General features: G+C 58.2%; 1 protein-coding gene across 1 annotated transcript; it reads left to right on the forward strand.

The window, feature by feature from the left end:
• Window positions 1-920: 920 nt before the first annotated feature.
• On the forward strand, window positions 921-14,274 carry STING1 (stimulator of interferon response cGAMP interactor 1). Its single transcript, XM_050312053.1, has 8 exons — window positions 921-955; window positions 7,513-7,627; window positions 8,102-8,399; window positions 8,949-9,126; window positions 9,917-10,025; window positions 10,183-10,421; window positions 12,190-12,376; window positions 13,806-14,274. Exons 3-8 carry the CDS (start codon window positions 8,155-8,157, stop codon window positions 13,997-13,999), a joined length of 1,152 nt encoding a protein of 383 aa, XP_050168010.1. The 5' UTR covers window positions 921-955; window positions 7,513-7,627; window positions 8,102-8,154; the 3' UTR covers window positions 14,000-14,274.
• The last annotated feature ends 2,771 nt before the right edge of the window (window positions 14,275-17,045 follow it).

A 17,045-nucleotide genomic window follows, 5' to 3' on the forward strand; every position in this document is an offset into this window, starting at 1 on the left:
TTTGTCGTGCGGGGCCGCCGTGCAGAACTCTCCAGAAGGGGGAGGGGTGGCGCGCGGAAGGATACGGCGGCCGGCCGGTCGGAGGAGTGAGGCACAGAGCGCGCGCGCGCGGGGCGCGTGACGCGGCGGCGGCGTTGTCTCGCGAGAGCTGCGGGCGGGAAGAAGTCCCGGCAGGGCCGGGAGCGGCCTGAGGGGACCGGGATTGGGATCGGGAATGGGATGGGATGGGATGGGACGGGACACGGCACGACACGGCACGATAGCCCGCCCCGCAGCACCCTGGGGAGCGGCTTGGGAGGGGCACACGGGGTGTGTGTCGTTCAGGGGCGACACGTGCGCACAGTATCGGCGATTCACGGGAGGGCCTGGGTTGGAAAGGGATCTTGAAGTTCCATCTCGTCCCAACCCCCTGCCACGGGCAGGGACACCTTCCTCTAGCCCAGGGTGCTCCAGCCTGGCCTTCGACACTCCCAGGGATGGGGCAGCCACAGCTTCCCTGGGCACCCTGTGCCAGGGCCTGCCCACCCTCACAGGGAACGATGCCTCCCTAATGTGTAACCTAAATCTGCTCCCTTTCACTGTGAAGCCATTCCCTCTGTCCTGCCCCTCCATCCCTTGTCCACAGTCCCTCTCCAGCTCTCCTGGAGCCCCTTCCCAGAAGAATCCCCCCCTCCCCTGCTGCCCACCCTGTGGGATCAGCCCAGCACACTGAGGGGTTCTGGGGCCCAGTTACAAGGCTGGGGCAAATTGAGTGACTTGCCCCACTCTTTTCCCCTCTCTCAGGTTCAGGGGGCAGTGCCTGTTGAAGCAACCTGGACTAGTGGCAGGGGCTGGGACTGGAGGGTCCCTGGTGCTGCTCCCCCCGGGACCAGCCTCCTACAGCAATCCAACCTTTCTGGTGGCTTTTGCACAAGGGCGTGTTTGGAATTAATTTCTCTTCCCTCCTCTGCATTTGGTATGGCAAAAATAAACCAGGGATTCACAAAAATGGCTTTGTGGGTGGGTTTTATTTGTTGGTGGGGGTTTTTCTCAACTGCTTTGGTTAATTTTGTGGCTCTTTTCCCTCTTTTCCTGTTGCCTTTTGAGTTGTTGGACACCCCTTGATTGCTGAACGCCAGGCAGCAACCCTGCCCAGCTCACTGATCTGATGTCCCAGCACAAGGGAGTCTTCTCCTTCCTCAGGAATATCTTTGGAAACAACCTTCTCCTGTTCCTGGGGAAATTTTCCAAGTACCTTCAAGTCACAGCTCTAAGGACTTCACATCAGCCAAGATTAAAGTAACCTTTTTCCCTCTATTCTCAGGAAAAGTGTTGGATTTCATCCCCAAAAAGAGACAGGCAAATAGTTTTGTTGTGCTTCTGGTACCAAGGATAATGATGAGCTGCTGTTTGTTGCCAGCTGGATGTGAATTTCTCCCAGAGATGAGAAATGGGAGCAGAAAAGTCATTTTCATAATGTTTTTCTCACAAGGTCAGACCTGTGACACCCAGGAATGAGATTTCATAGAATCTTAGAATGCCAGGATGGTTTGGGCTGGAAGGGACCTTAAAGCTCATCCCATTCCACCCCCTGCCATGGGCAGGGACACCTTCCACCAGCCCAGGGTGCTCCAACCTGGCCTTGGACACTTCCAGGGATGGGGCAGCCACAGCTTCTCTGGGCAACCTGTGCCAGGGCCTGCCCATCCTCACAGCCAACAATTCCTTCCCAATATCCCATCTAACCCTGTCCTCTGGCAGTGGGAAGCCATTCCCTGTGTCCTGTCCCTCCATCCCTTGTCCCCAGTCCCTCTACAGCTCTCCTGGAGCTCCTTTAGGCCCTGCAAGGGGCTCTCAGGTCTCCCTGGATCCTTCTCCAGGTGAACCCCCCCAGCTCTCCCAGCCTGGCTCCAGAGCAGAGGGGCTCCAGCCCTGGAGCAGCTCCGTGGCCTCCTCTGGACTCTCTCCAGCAGCTCCACATCCCTGTGCTGTTCCCCAGGGCTGGGGCAGCTCTGCAGGGGGTTCTCACCTGAGGGGCTGAGGGGCAGAACCCTCCTGCTGCCCACACTCCTTGCTCCTCATCAGGCAGATGTTGTCTCCCCACTCTGTTCCTGCTGCGCCTCACCCACCCCCCATGGCATTTGAGGAGATATTCCACCTGCAGATTCCTGCCTTCTGTCTCCCAGGGAGGGAGCAGGTCCTGCAGCCCCATCCCAGGGACACCGCTGTGCTCTTGGCTCCTGCTCCAGAGGGAAGCACTGAGGGATCTGCTCCCTGTGCCTGCCAACACCATCCTGTGCCAGCACCTCCCGCTCCCAAACAGCAGAGCATCACTGGGGGAGTTCTCTGAGTCCTGCCTTGTCCTCAGATGACTCCTGTTTCCTTCATCTCCCTCTGATCAGCTCTGCTCCACAGGGTCAGGTTGCAGGGATGTATTAGGGGAAAAAAACCTCTAAGTGGTGAGGAAAGGCACAAGAATTTAAAGGAACACAAACTTCCCAGCTGAGCTGGCTAAATCTGGTCTTTTAGGCTTTGGTGACCACTGAGACCTTTCTTAGAAGGTGGAGAAAGGTCAGTCTAAAGGAGGGAAACACAACTGGGAAAGAAAAAAATCCCCAGTGTTGGGCACACAGATAATGTTGAGCAACGTCCAAAGAAAAAACCTCCCTGCAAAATGGTCCAGGAGCAGCTCCCGTCCCAAAGGTGCTCTGCCCAGCAGCACCACCCCACTCATGGAATCATGGAGTGGTCTGGGTTGGAAGGGACAATAAAGCTCATCCCATTCCACCCCCTGCCCTGGGCAGGGACACCTTCCACTATCACAGGCTGCTCCAAGCCCCATCCAACCTGGCCTTGGACACTTCCAGGGATCCAGGGGCAGCCACAGCTTCTCTGGGCAACCTGTGGAGGACCTCACCACCCTCACAGGGAAGAATTCCTTCCCAATATCCCATCTAACCCTGTTCACTGGCAGTGGGAAGCCATTCCCCCTTGTCCTGTCCCTCCATCCCTTGTCCAAAGTCCCTCTCCAGCTATCCTGGAGCTCCTTGAGGCACTGGAAGGGCTCCAAGGTCTTCCCAGAACCTTCTGTTTTCCAGGCTGAACCATGGAAGTTCTGGAGCAGAGTCTTAAAGATCCTGGGATAAGTTAGCCAGGCTGCCAGCTAAAAAAAAGCCTTTTGGTCCCAAAGGGAATTCTTTGGCACCTCAGCTCAAACCATTCCTGAAAGGAACTTCTGAACTTCCACTACACAAGTTGCCCTGTGTGTCACGAGGAGATTCCCACCACATCAACCACAGCTTGTGCCTCTCCTGCTGCCATTCCCAGGCTTGGCTGTATCCAGATGCCAGGGCAACCATTGTCCCTTCCATCAAGAGACCAGATGGATCAGAATCCACAGGAACACTTATCAAGGAGCTCCTCCTGTGGGGTTTCAACCCAGGGGTCAGTGCTTTGGAAATGCTTTTTTCAGCCTTGTCCCAATCCCGTGGAATTTGTGTCATTGGAACCCGAGGCATCACGACCAGGAAGAAAATAGGTGGAATCATTCCCATATTAGTTTTGAAATTCTGGGTGACTCAGATAGATGAGTCTTGCCATGAAATGATTGGGTTTCTTTCGACACTGGCACAGGCTGCCCATGGCAGTGGTAGAGTCCCCAAACTGGAGGGAGGTAAAGACATGTGGATGTGGCACTTGGGAGCCCCTGCTCCAAAGTGATTTCCCATTTCTGGAGTCCTTTGCCCTTCCTGGGATGAATCCAATCCAGGATTGCCACAATTTCTAAGCCTAACAGAAGTAACTTGTGAAGTGACTTGCTCTTGTTCTCAGTTAAATGTGTTTAAAACTAAGTTGGTCTGAGAAACTGTGAAAACTTTTATTCTTTAAATAAAGCCAGGATTGGGGGGTGGGGCTTTTTTTATTTCTATTTTTTAAATAAACAATGACAGGGCAGTCATGGAATGGTTAAACCTCCTCAAAGAGAAACAGCAGGAGCTTTTGAGGCAGAAATCAGTGCTGACAGTTTTAGGCAAGCCCTGAATTCTTTGTCCCCGTGGTCCCAGGACACCCTCCTGTCAAGGAGCTGTTGAGAGAGAGAAGGTCCCCCTGAGCCTCATTTTCTCCAGACTGAGCCCCCCCAGCTCCCTCAGCTGCTCATGGTGCTCCAGACCCTTCTCCAGCTCTGTTCCCTTTCCTGGACACGCTCCAGCCCCTCAATGTCCTTCTTGTGAGGGGCCCAGAACTGACCCCGGGACTTCAGGTGAGGTCTCATCAGTGCAGGGGACAGTCATGGGACCTGGAGGGGACCTGGAGGAGCTATTCAAGGCATTTTGAAAGCTTATTTTCAAAGAAAATGAAGCACCTGAGATGCTCCAGCCCAAGAAAAAGATGTCTGAGCTCTGAAGCCATCAGTGATTCGGGGAGGAGGAAAGGGCTGGTTCATGTCCCTCCCAGCACAAGAACAGGGACACCCCAACCAACACCAGCCTGTGACAGTTCCAAAATGAGCAAAACTGGTTTCTGCACCCAACACTGATGATCCTTGTGGGTCCCTTCCAACTCAGGATATTCCTGATTCCATGCAACTGCTTGGCTGAGCGAGTGAGAGACGACGTGTGCTCAGGAGCTGGGGGAAGCAGGTCCTGCTGCCACCAGATTTTACCGAGCACATGGTGGCTCCTCACTGCACCAGAGACTGGCCTGGCTCACACACCATACTGCAGAGCACTCTATTTCTGCTATTTTGTGGCAATAAAGCAGCCCCATCACACAGCACCTCTGGGGGACACTGTTGGTGCAACTGCAGCACTGAAAACACCGACTGCAGCACTTTTTAGCCAGGGGACAGGAAAAAAGGGACCAAAGCCACCTTTGACACCAGCCTGGCATCAGAACCCCATCCCTGCAGGTATCCCCAGTGAAAAGCTGTCACTGGGCACCCTGCCCTTGGGGTGGAGCCAGCAGCTCTACCTGCTCTTGCAGGGCAAGGGAAAACAAGGGGATTAAAGGAAGGAAGTGCTGCTGCTGTTCCCATCCTGAAGGGCCAGCTCTGTTATCTGCTGCCTGCCTTCACCCAGGGGATGCCAGGGAAAACGTGGTGTTCCTGGCCTGGCTTTTGGCTGGGAACACTCCATGTGCATCCAGCACCTGCTCTGACCACCTTCAGCCCCCACATTGGCGGCCCCAGCTCCTGGGGTACGAAGGGATTAATCCCCCTCACACCTAAGGCACCTCATGCAGAGCAGCCCATGGGTCTCCAGAGCGCAGGGCTCAGAATTTCATCAAATTCACAGCATCCCCCTGATCTCAGTGGTGTCAGCAGTGTTTGTAGGCTGCTTTACAAAGGGTTGACTCTTGTGCCCAGCTAAACCTCAGGCAGGTGTTGGCACCGGCCTGGTTGGAGGTGCCTTGGTACTGGTCTGGGAAGGACCTTGCTGGGTTTTTTTATGCATCTAAAATCTCTCAATGTCACTCCTGACTTCTTATTCCCTCTGCTCGAGGGAACAACAGCAAACAGGGACAGAGGGAACTTCGATCAAGGCACAATCTGGAAAAGCAAATTGTTGGCCAGAGCAGAAGGCCAGGGAGGACAACATGGGCAGTTTTGGTGCTGCCACTTCTTGTTGTCTGTGCAGGGGCACTGGGCAGCACCGGGCTCTCCATCCCTAGGCAAGCCCAGATGTTGAAGGTGTCCAGAGGAGGCCCCAGAGATGCTCCAAGGGCTGGAGCCCCTCTGCTCTGGAGCCAGGCTGGGAGAGCTGGGGGAGTTCACCCGGAGGAGAGAAGGCTCCAGGGAGACCTGAGAGCCCCTTGCAGGGCCTAAAGGAGCTCCAGGAGAGCTGGAGAGAGACCATGAACAAGGGATGGAGGGACAGGACAAGGGGGAATGACAGAGCAGGCCATGCAAGACCAGCTGGAATGGGACAACCTTTCTCCCAGCACCGGAGGAGGAAGTCATTCTCTTGGTGTTTTAGCCAACCTTTGTGTTGGCAAAGCAAACAACATGTTGGCTGTGCCCACAGGCCCTCCTGGGCTGGGAACACCGGCCAGATGGTTTGCTGGGGTTTCTACGGTGCCACCAAAACAAGCAGCTCACTGCCAGCCCCTCCAGGCTCCTGCTCCTTCCTCCCGCTCTCTGGGTTTGAAAACGCTTGAATTATGTCCAGGGAAGGGCAGTGGAGCTGGGGAAGGGTCTGGAGCACCAGGAGCAGCTGAGGGAGCTGGGGGAGCTGAGCCTGGAGAAAAGGAGGCTGAGGGGGAACCTCACTGTGCTATTCCCTGACAGGAGGGTGGAGCTGGGGGGTGGATGAGCTCTGCTCCCAGGGAGCAAGGGACAGGGCAAGGGGAAACGACCTCCAGTTGTGTCAGGGGGTGGTTAGATTGGATATTAGGGAAAATTTCTTCATGGAAAGGGTGGCCAGGCACTGGCACAGGCTGCCCAGGGCAGTGGTGGAGTCACCATTCCTGGAGGGATTTAAAAGCTGTGTGGATGTGGCACTTGGGGACATTGCTTAGTGGTGACTTGGCAGTGCTGGGTTAATGGTTGGACTTGATGATCTGAAGGGTCTTCTCCAACCTAAATGACTCTAATATTCTAATTAAATGTGACCTGTGGGTACATCTGAATCAAGATCCCAGTGCTGTGGGCCTGCAGCAGCCTGTGGAGCCCCTGGCAATGTGGGTCTGTGGGGACTGCGAGGGTGCCCTGGCACCCAGGGGCATTCCTGGGCAGAAAGCAACGGCACCCAGAGCACATTCTGGACAGACCCCCTTGCCCAGCCTTTATCCACCCAGTTTGGCTCCATGGAGGCTGCAGGTGGCCATGCTGAGGGTTTTGCTGAAGTGAAAGTGCTCCCTCATCCTCACAGGCGGTTTTCCTGCCATTCCAGGCAGTCCTGTCAGTCTGGTGTGATGTGTCCTGTGTAAATCCCTGCTGACTGTTCCCTTCTCATCCTTCAGGTGCTTGGCACTGACTGCTGGGAGGATTTGCTCCCTCACCTTCCCAGGGACAGGGGTGATGTTGGGCAGGCTGCAGCTCACCTGCTGGAGCTGGGTGTGAGGTTTGGCCTCTCCCACTCACCAGGAACATCCTGATTGCCACAGCCTCCCAAAGAGATCAGAGAGGAGCCTTGTCAGGGCATCATCCACCTCCCTCAGTGTCCTTGAGTGCATCCCACCCGCTCCTATGGGCTTGTGGATGTGTTCGCTAATCCATCTTCCTCCAGGAGGGGAATGCCTCACCACTGCAAACTCCCCTGCTCAGAGCAAGGAATGGGGAGGCTTGAGGGCATCCCTGGCTGCAGGAAGCCCCTGTGGTGATGCCAGCACCCATGGGCACTGCTTCCCAAGCCAGCATCTCCTGGAGGTGTGTGGGGTGGGGGGATCCAGGGCTCTGTGAGTCACACTCTCTTTGAAGGAATTTCATTCTCTTTTGCCCCTGGCAACCTGCTGCGATGAATCAATGCAATCTGTGAGATCTGCTGCTCTTAATAAATTAATCTTAAGAAATTCTGGTTTCCTTCCTCATTCCAGCTCGGCTCAGACCGTCCTGGCAGATACTTTGGGGCTTTCCAGGAGGTATAAACTCACGGATATCGAAACCTACCACATCCACCCGGAGCTCCCCAGTGCCTGGATTCCCAGTGGGGTGAGACCTCGCGGGTGCCCTGCGTGGGAGAGCTCTGATGCTCTGCAAAGTGCCCACTGCTGCGGCAGCTCCTTTCATTTTCACTTTTCTGGGCGTGGGAGCCGCGCAGCTCCAGCCGTGGCTTCAGAAGCCTCCGGGTCTGTGTCTGCGGCACCTCCGAGGGGAGCCACAGCTGCCCGGGCGGGAGCGCAGAGTCCCTTGAACCGCAGCCCGGGAAAGGCAGCCCGGCGGCGCTGGGAGCTGGGAACCGCTCCGGTGAGTGCCAGCGCAGCAGGGAGGGCTGGCACCGGTTTGGGAGCGGGGTGGCCAGCCAGGCTTGGCTCTGCCCAGCCCGTTTAGTCCCCCGGAGGACATCCCCGAGGGCGGGAAGCACGGGGGAACCTCCCCGGCAGCGCGCCAAGGGCTGTGCGCTCCGGGGCGCCCCGTGAGTGCGGGATGCTCCGCGCCCGACCCGCTCTCTCCCTCTCCCCGCAGGGCTGCCGTGGGCGCTGGGGACGAGCCGGTGCCGACCCCCGCGTGTGCCGCAGATGTCCCGCGAGCCGTGGCGGCCGAGCCACCCGTGTGCCCCGGCGATCCCGCGGGCGCGGGGCGGGCGGGCGCGGCGCGCCGTGTACCTGCTGCTGGCGCTGTGCGCGGCCGGGCTGCTCCTGGCCGGGGAGCCCCTCGTGCCCACCGCCCGCAGCCTCACCTTCCACTTCGCCACGCTGCAGGTCGGAGTCCTGCTCAAGGGCGCCTGCTACCTGGCCGAGGAGGTCTTCCACCTCCAGTCCAGGTGAGACATTTCGGGGCGGGGGGAGGTGGAGGGTCCGCCTGCCAAACTCCTGGGACCGCCCTGCAGACAAGGGCGCTGCACCCTCCGGGTGTCGTGGGTTTGCTCTCTGTGGCAACGCTGTGCTGTGCCCTCCATCGCCCTCCTGCCTCTGTGGTCTCTTCCTCCCTCTCCTCCTCTCCCCCTCTCCCACCTGCCCACTCCCCCGTATGTGTGTGGATCTCTCCCCTCCCTGGTGTGCCCTTTTCCTGGGGAACAAATCTCGCTCCCAGTCTTTCCCCATCACCCAGCACTGCAGGGCAGGAGGCTGCTGTGTCCCTTTGCTGTCCAGGGTGACACTCCATCTGCTCCCTCTGATTCCCAGGGGTGCTGCAAGGGACCCAAGCCCTCTCCTGGGGTGCACCGGGCAGGGTCCCCCAGGGCTCCCTGGCTCTGTCTTACCCTGTAAGGTTGGTGGCCCTGGCTGGGAGGTGGGATCACTCAGTGCCCCGTGGGCTGCAGATGGCGGGTGGGTGGCCACCAGCCCGACTCCTGTCTCTCTGTCCCACCCAGGCACCACGGCAGTTTCTGGAGGGCCCTGAGCACCTGCCTCCCCCCGCGCTGGCACGGGGCCATGCTGCTCCTCTGCGGCTCAGCCTACGTGGCTCTCCTCGGGGATGGGCGGCCCCTCGGCCTCCACCTCGGCCTGGCCAGCCTGTGCCAGCTCCTCATGCTCGCCCTGGGGCTCCAGGTAAGGCTCCAACACCTCCAGCCTGGCTGGTTTCCTGGGAGCCCTTCAGTGCTGAGCAGCTGTGGGGGCACATCCCCTGCACGCCCAGCCCACCCACAGGCAGCCTGGCAGTGGGAGGAACACCCTCAGCTCAGCCCTGAGAGCTGAGCTCCCTGTCTCCATGCCACCACATGCATTGGCATGGGTGCCATGCTGCCTCCTAATGAGCACAGCCACATCGGGGGGCTGGCAGAGCCCCCCTGACAAAAAATGGGGGTATTTTACATCTGCCAGTCGAGCTGGTGCTTGTGTGGAAAGCACAGCCTGTGTGTTCTCCAGAGGGTTAATTACCAGCGTGCTGTGGGGGCAGAGCCAAGCTCCACATGCCCCTGCAGCTCTGGGAGGGCTCTGCTGTGCCCCTGCAGTGCTGGAAGGGGAGGGGGGTCACACAGGCTGCTTTGGGCACCCATCTCCACCTAAATGAACACACAGAGCTGGCAGGGGCCGCTGGGAATCCTGGTATCACTGGGATGTCTTCTCTCCCATGCTGGGAGCACTGGGCAGATGCACAAGTTGCCCTGGGACACACAATCCCAATGGAGGGTGCAGCCAGGAGAGAGCCCAGCTCACCTCAGCCCCCCTCCCTCCCAGCAGGGGCTGTCAGGGGCTCTGCCCCACTGCCCAGTGTGGTGGTGGAAGGGGTCAGTGGGGTTGCTCACTCTCCAGATCTCTTTGGAGTTCTCCAATCCCTGTGGAGAACTGACTGTCATGGCTCTTTCATCCCCTGGTCTGTCTGTCCTTCCCTCCACAGAAGCCCTCAGCAGTGGAGGTGTCTGAGATGTCCGAAAGCTCCAAGCAGAACGTCGCCCACGGGCTGGCCTGGTCCTATTATGTTGGGTACCTAAAAATAGTCCTGCCACGTACGTAGCTGTTTCCCTGCATTCTCGTGCCTACAGATAGAAATAGCTCCTAATACCAATCCTCCCACTTTTACAGTGCTAGCAGGGAGATGGGGAGCAAGTCAGAAGGCATCTGTACTCACACCAGGCCCCTCTGCCTGATGTTCTCTTCCACCAGGGGTGAAAAAGTCCATGGAGGAATTCTGCAGTGCCAACCCCAACCTGCTGGTGTGCAGGAAGACCTGGAAGCTCCACATCTTGATCCCTCTGAGCTGTGATGTCTATGATGACCTGGAGAAAGCTGACAGCAACATCCAGTACCTGACAGACCTCAGTGAAACCACCATGGCCCGAGCTGGCACCAAAAAGCGGGTCTACAAACACAGCCTCTATGCAATCAGGGATGGAGAAAACCAGGTACAGTGAAAGCAGCGCTGGGAGCATCATCCCAAAGGTCTTCCTGGCCTCAGATCCCAGCCCAGAAGTGGCTGTAACTGCAGGACAGTGTCCCCTCTCCTATTAGATACTCCCACCCTTCAGCAGGCTTCCATGGGAAGGAGAGGTCTTGTTCCTGCATTCCTTCCTCCTGGCTGGCTCCTCCCACCCAGGCTCAGTCCTTACAGGGGTGCTGGGCTCGCTTAACCCCTCCTGGAGTTGATTTAAGTCCAGAAAACTGAGCAGAAAAAAGCAGATGTGGGCTACAGAGCATCAGTTCCCATGGGATGAATGAGTGTTTCCTCGTGTTGTGAAGAGGTGCTTGGAAATGTCTGTGTGAGGCACTGTTTGGCTCTCTCCCTGCCCCCCAGTCACCTCTTTTCCAGGCTGGTGAGCCCTAAGTCCCTCCATTTCACCTTGCATCCATCTCCAGGCAGGTGGGCTGTGCCCCTGCACCCTTGGAGGAGGGAACACCCTGGTGCTGCGCCGTGGCTGTGGATGGAGGTGTGGGCAGAGCTCCTCACGTGGGTGCCCCTGATCTGCCCTTTGAGGGGGGCTGAGCGCTGAGCTCCTGCTTTTAGAGCCCTGTCTGAGGGACCACAGAGCCTCCTCCTGGCCCTGCTCTGGGGAAAATTCAGCCAGCAGCGGGATTTTCCCAGTGTTCCATCTGCCAGGCCCTGCTGAGTCACCCGGCCCCCTGGGAGCTCCAGCAGCTCCAAACCTGGACCTGTCCTGGCCCAGTGCATATTCCCAATAAAATCTGCCCCTCAGCTTCCTGCCCAGTCCCTCATCACAACACAACACCCACCCCTGGCACCTTCTCCAGGGCACGCTGCCAAGGCCAGGAGCTTCCTGCTACTCCACCTTTTCCCAGAGATCCCAATCCTCTTCCTTCTAAGTTTATTAAACTTCCCAGTTTACCCAGTGGAAGACTTACTGGTAGCTGCTCCTCCTTGGAATGTTTGTGGTCTTAACAAATCTCTCCTTGTCTGTTTGATCAGCCTCCTTCCAGCTGTGCATCCACCTTGCCAGTGTTTATCCTCTTCTCTACCCTCCTGCTCTCTGTTAGGATGCTCAGACTTAGAATCATGGAATATCCTGAGCTGGAAGGGACCCACAAGGATCATCCAGTCCAACTCCTGGCCCTGCCCAGGACACTCCAACAATCCCACCCTGTCCCTCAGAGCGTTGTCCAAACACTCCTGGATCTCTGGCAGCCTTGGTGCTGTGCCCACTGCCCTGGGGAGCCTGTTCAGTGCCAACCACCCTCTGAGGGAAGAACCTTTCCCTGAGATCCAACCTAAACCTCTCCTGGCACAGCTCCAGCTGGTCCCTCGGGTCCTGTCACTGCTCACAGAGAACAGAGATCGGAGCTGCCTCTCCACTGCCCCTTGTCTGGCAGAAAAGCCACCAAGGAGGTGTGATCACAGGGAAGGGATGTCTCTGTAGGGGACCAAATTCCCTGGGGAAAATCACCCTCCAGGCTGCAGGACAAAAGCCAGTGGCTGCACCCCCTGGGCAGAGGCAGCTCCCTGAGCCCAGCTGGGCCTGCCAGGCCAGTTGCTCTGCACAGGGCAGGGGGGTCTGGCCCCAGTGTCCCTGTCCCAGTGTTCCAGCACGCAGCACCAGAGCAGGGCAGGCCAAGGAGCTGGCCAGGGGGCCTGAGGGCTCTGCCCCGAGCAAGCTCTACCAGCAGCCCTTTCCCAGGTCCTCCTGTCCCCATGTCTCCTCCTCCCTGCCGTCCCTGCAGCTCTGGCACTGTGCAGTGGAATATGCCACCCCCCTGCAGTCCCTCTACGCCATGTCCCAGGATGAGTGTGCTGCCTTCAGCCGGGAGGAGCGCCTGGAGCAGGCCAAGCTTTTCTACAGGACCTTGGAGGAGATCCTGCAGGGCTCCAAGGACTGTGCAGGGACCTACCGGCTCATTGCCTACGAGGGTGAGTGGGGACAGGGGTTGGGGTGTGACAGCACTTGCTCTGCCAGCCCTTGGGTGACCTCAGATCAGGGCAAACAGGGGAAAGCAGGCAAGGTGTGAGCAGGGCTCAGCTGATCTCCCCACTCAGGGGGCCATGGGGGTCCCTGCTGCCGTGGGAGGGAGGGGCTGCCTCACAGGGAGTGGGAGCGTCACTGAACACCGCCAGCTGGGTGAGGGAGGGGATTGTCCTGCTCTGCTCCGCCCTGGGGCAGCCTCACCTCGAGTGCTGGGGGCAGTTTGGAGCTCCACAGTATGAGAAAGATCTACAGCTGGTGGAGAGTGTCCAAAGGAGGGACATGAGGATGGGGAAGGGTCTGGAGGGGCCATACAAGGACTGGCTGGGGGCACTTGGATTGTTTAGCTGGAGGAGACTGAGGTCAGACCTCACTGGGGTCTGCAGCTCCTCATGAGGGGCAGCTCCAATCTCTGCTCTCTGTGAGCAGTGACAGGACCTCAGGGAATGGCTGGAGCTGTGCCAGGGCAGGGTCAGGTTGGATTTCAGGAAAAGATTCTTCCCCCAGAGGGTGGTTGGCACTGAACAGGCTCCCCAGGGCAGTGGGCACAGCCCCAAGGCTGCCCGAGCTCAAGAAGGATTTGGACAGCGCTCTGAGGGACAGGGTGGGATTGTTGGGGTGTCCTGGGCAGGGCCAAGGGTTGGACTGATGGTCCATGTGGGTCCCTTCCAACTCAGGATATTCCATGATTCTATGATTCTAAGGACTTTTAGCTGTGGGTCTGAGGAGCGTGGAAGGTACTGGCAGTGCTAGTCAGCCCTGTTGAAGTCCTCAAAAGCACTGGGACAAGCTGTCTACCCCTGGGACAATAAGAACACTTCCTCAAGGATTAAAACCAGCAGACATCCAGGGGTAGGAGCAGCTCCCTTCCCTGCTGATGTTCCTGGAAGAAGTGGCTGGGGCTGTCGAGCTCACCCCAGCAGTGGGACGACTGTGTAGCTGGCTCAGTGCCACTCCTCCTGACAGGGGATGGCAGGGAGCGAGGCTCTCCCTCCTTCCCATCTTCCTTTCATCTCCCATCTCCTCACCCCTGCCAGATGAAATCAGCATCTTGCTGAAAGGAATGTTGCTTGTTTTTCAGAGGAAACTCAGCGCTCTCCCTGATGGGGAGAAATATTTCCAATCCACTGAGGCAGTTCCCATCACAACAAGCATTACTGGGAATCCAGCACATAGTGCCTGTAATTTTCCTCTCCTCTCTGCGCTTTGTGCTTTAATCTCTTCCTTCTGCCGTGCTGAAAGAGGGAAGTAAAAGCTGTATTTTGATTGCACAGGATATTCTGCGTATTTTGGGGCATCTCCCAGACTCTGCTCCCTGCCCAAACCCCTGCCTGGGGCCGACCAGTGAAGGTGGGATTTGTCTGTCTTCTGTTCCAGAGCCAGGAGAAGCAGAGACCCACTTCCTGTCCGGAGAGATCCTGTGGCACTTGAGGCAGCAGCACCTCGAGGAGTTCGCTGTGCACGAGGGGACCCCCCCGCCCAGCCCATCCACGGCCCTGGACTCGGCAGAGCTCAACCTGCAGATCAGCGCGTCAGACCTGCCCCTGCCGCTGAGGAGTGACGGCTTCTGAGCCCCTGCCCTGCCCCTCAGTGCTGCCCTGGGACTCTGCTCCCCCTTCCCCAGCACCCTTCCCCTTCCTGCACGTGCTGCCCACGGCAAAGACCCCCCCAGCTCCCACCCACACCTCCTGCGTGCCGCGGTTACTGGAGCAGCTGACTCAGGCCACAGGCCTGTGACATGCTTCCTGTTTTTTTGGCTGTGTACAGCTCACATATTCATCTGTTGGTGTATTATTTTTTTTATATCTACTTTGATTTGGGTCATATAAAGCGTTTTTCTCTGGGATGGATTGCAGCGCCCTAAATCTCGGGCATGGTGTGCCCTTGGATAGGGAAAGGCTCTTCCCCCAGAGGGTGGTTGGGCACTGAACAGGCTCCCCAGGGCAGTGGGCACAGCCCCAAGGCTGCCAGAGCTCAGGGAGCATTTGGACAACACTCTCAAGGACAGGATGGGATTGTTGGGGTGTCCTGTGCAGGGCCAGGAGTCGGACTGGATGATCCTTGTGGGTCCCTTCCAGCTCAGGGTATTTCATAACTCTGTGGTGTTGAATGTGGCTTTGGAAATCCCAGCACAGACACATCACGTGGCTCCTGCCGGCACAAGGAGTGTGTGCAGGACTTGCAGGGTACCCTGATGGACCCACTGCACAGCCCCGTACAAACACCCTCACATCCCACCCACCCGGGACGTGGAGCTGGGAGAAGAGGAAATCAGGCCATGTTGCCACAGAGAGCAGCAGAGCTGTGCCGTGGTGCAGCCTGGCAAGGACACGGAGCAGGGAGCACCCACTGCTCCATCCTCAGCTTCCCCTTCTGCCAAGAGCAGGAGGAGGGGCTCGGTGGCCAGTTCTGCCCTGGGAGGGCAGAGGTTTGTTACCCTCTGATGTTGCCACATCCCTACCCTTTGGTCCTTCCCAGGGCTTTGGCAAAGCATGCGGTCCCTCGGCAGGTCCCAGGTGCCTGCCCTCAGCCTGGACTTCCAGGAATGTGACACAGCTGGGACCATCCTGTAGGATGGGCCAGGCACGGAGAGCCCGGGGGACTGGGGAGTCCAGGGGCCCCAAGGAGGTGACCTGGCTGGGGATGGTGACAGTGCCGGGCCTGGCTCCCTCCTGGCTCCACTCTCAGCTTTGCCTGGAGCCAGACACACAAAAGCATCCTGGGGGATGCTGCTGCCTCTCTGTGGACACTGCGAGCCTCCAGCTAAGCCACTGCCCTGCCAGGGAAGGAGGGCAGAGCCAGGTACGGCTGTTGGGATCATGGCAGAGCTCTGGGTTTCTCTGTCACTACAGGCCAAGGGGAAAGTGTGGCAGGGCAGGTTCACCCAGGATGGGGAGATGCAGATGGGAAGGGCTGGTGGGTGCTGAGACTACAGCCCAGCTCCTTTTAGAACCACAGAATCATGGGATCATTAAGGTTGGAAAAGACCTCCAAGATCATGGAGTCCAACCATTCCCCCAGCACTGCCAAGCCCACCACTAACCCCTGTCCCCAAGTGCCACATCCACATGAGTTTTTGAACATTCCAGGGACAGTGACACCACCACCTCCCCTGTTCCAACACATGACCATCCTTTTGGGGACAAAGTTCTTCCCAATGTCCAACCTGAACCTCCCCCAGCGCAACTTGAGGCCATTTCCCCTTGTCCTGTCCCTTGTTTCCTGGGAGCAGAGCTCGACCCCCACCCGGCTCCACTTTCCCCTCAGGGAGTTGCAGAGGGTGGGAAGGTCCCCTCTGAGCCTCCTTTTCTCCAGCTCCCTCAGCTGCTCCTGGTGCTCCAGACCTTTCCCCAGCTCCATTCCTTTCCCTGGATGCTCTCCAGCTCCTCAGTGCCTTTCTTGAAGTGAGAGGCCCAGAACCGGACACAGAATTCCAGGTGCCTGAGCAGTGCATCTGTCAGGGCTATACATGCAGAATGTCATGGCTCCTCCATCCTTCATCCACGTGGCAGGACACGGTGGGAGATGCCTCTCCCCAGCTCCAGCCCAGCGAGCTTTCAGAGGAGATTTGGCTGCACACTGGGAGTGGGAATTGGAACCCATTTCAGGATGCAGTAAAACCTTAATCTGCAGCCTAATCTCTGTTGCACTGCATCTGTGCAGCAGCCAAAACCGGCAGATGAGAGGGCTGTGAAGGGAGGGTTGGGACAGCAGAGGCCACTGTGAGGAGCCAGCGGGTTCGCAGGGGGGTCAGGGATCTTTGCTGGGGGACAGGGAGACAGGACAGCAGGTGAGGGACCTCCAGCTCGTGGCAGGAGACACCCTGGGAGCAGGGAGAACACTGGGGTGTGGATCCTGATCACCTGAGCAGTGTTCCCAAGGGCATGGAGCAAACATTGGGAGCACCTGCCGAGATCCAAGGGGAATGCCTGGGATCAGGGCTGAGCTCAGCAACATGGGAATGGCCACGTGGGCAGCAAAGCCACCACAGTCCCCAGGGGCTCACACCTCCCAGCCCACCGGGGATGCTCCCTCCACGTCCTCCCTGCTGCCCTGCTCCCTTCCCATTGGGAAGCTCCCTGTCCTGCTGGGCTGGAGGTGCTGATTAGCTCAGGCCACATTAGCAGGGGACAGGCTGAAAGACAGGCACCAGCCCAGAGGAAATGTGACAGCACAGCCTTGTTCCAGCAGCAGCAGAGCTGCCAGCAAAGGCTCAGCTCCTGCCACGGCTCAAGGGCACAGCCAGGGCCAAGGTGAAAGGCTCTGCTGGCAGAGGGAGCTGCAGGATCAGAGGCAGGAGAAGCAAACCTCAGAAATGGCAGCTCGCTGCCCAAGCCGTCAAACACAGCATAACCAGTTTCCCTGAGCTCCCCAGCAGCACAAATAGCTCACTTTTAGCTCTGATCTGACTCAGGACTCCCAGTTGGAGGCAGGTCCATCCCTGAGCCCCGGGGAGCAGCAATGCCACCACCCCTCAGCAGGTCCCGGGGCCACCCCCCCAGCAGCACCAGGCAGGTCCCAGTAGAGCAGGGAGGGACAGTCACAGCCAGGATGAGCTGAGCCAGGCTCAGCAGGGCTGCACCTCCCAGGCTGCTCCCAGCCCTGTCCAGCCTGGCC

Source organism: Myiozetetes cayanensis, unplaced genomic scaffold (genome assembly GCF_022539395.1).
Source record: "Myiozetetes cayanensis isolate MyiCay16 unplaced genomic scaffold, myiCay2020 scf17, whole genome shotgun sequence".
Lineage (NCBI taxonomy): Eukaryota > Metazoa > Chordata > Aves > Passeriformes > Tyrannidae > Myiozetetes > Myiozetetes cayanensis.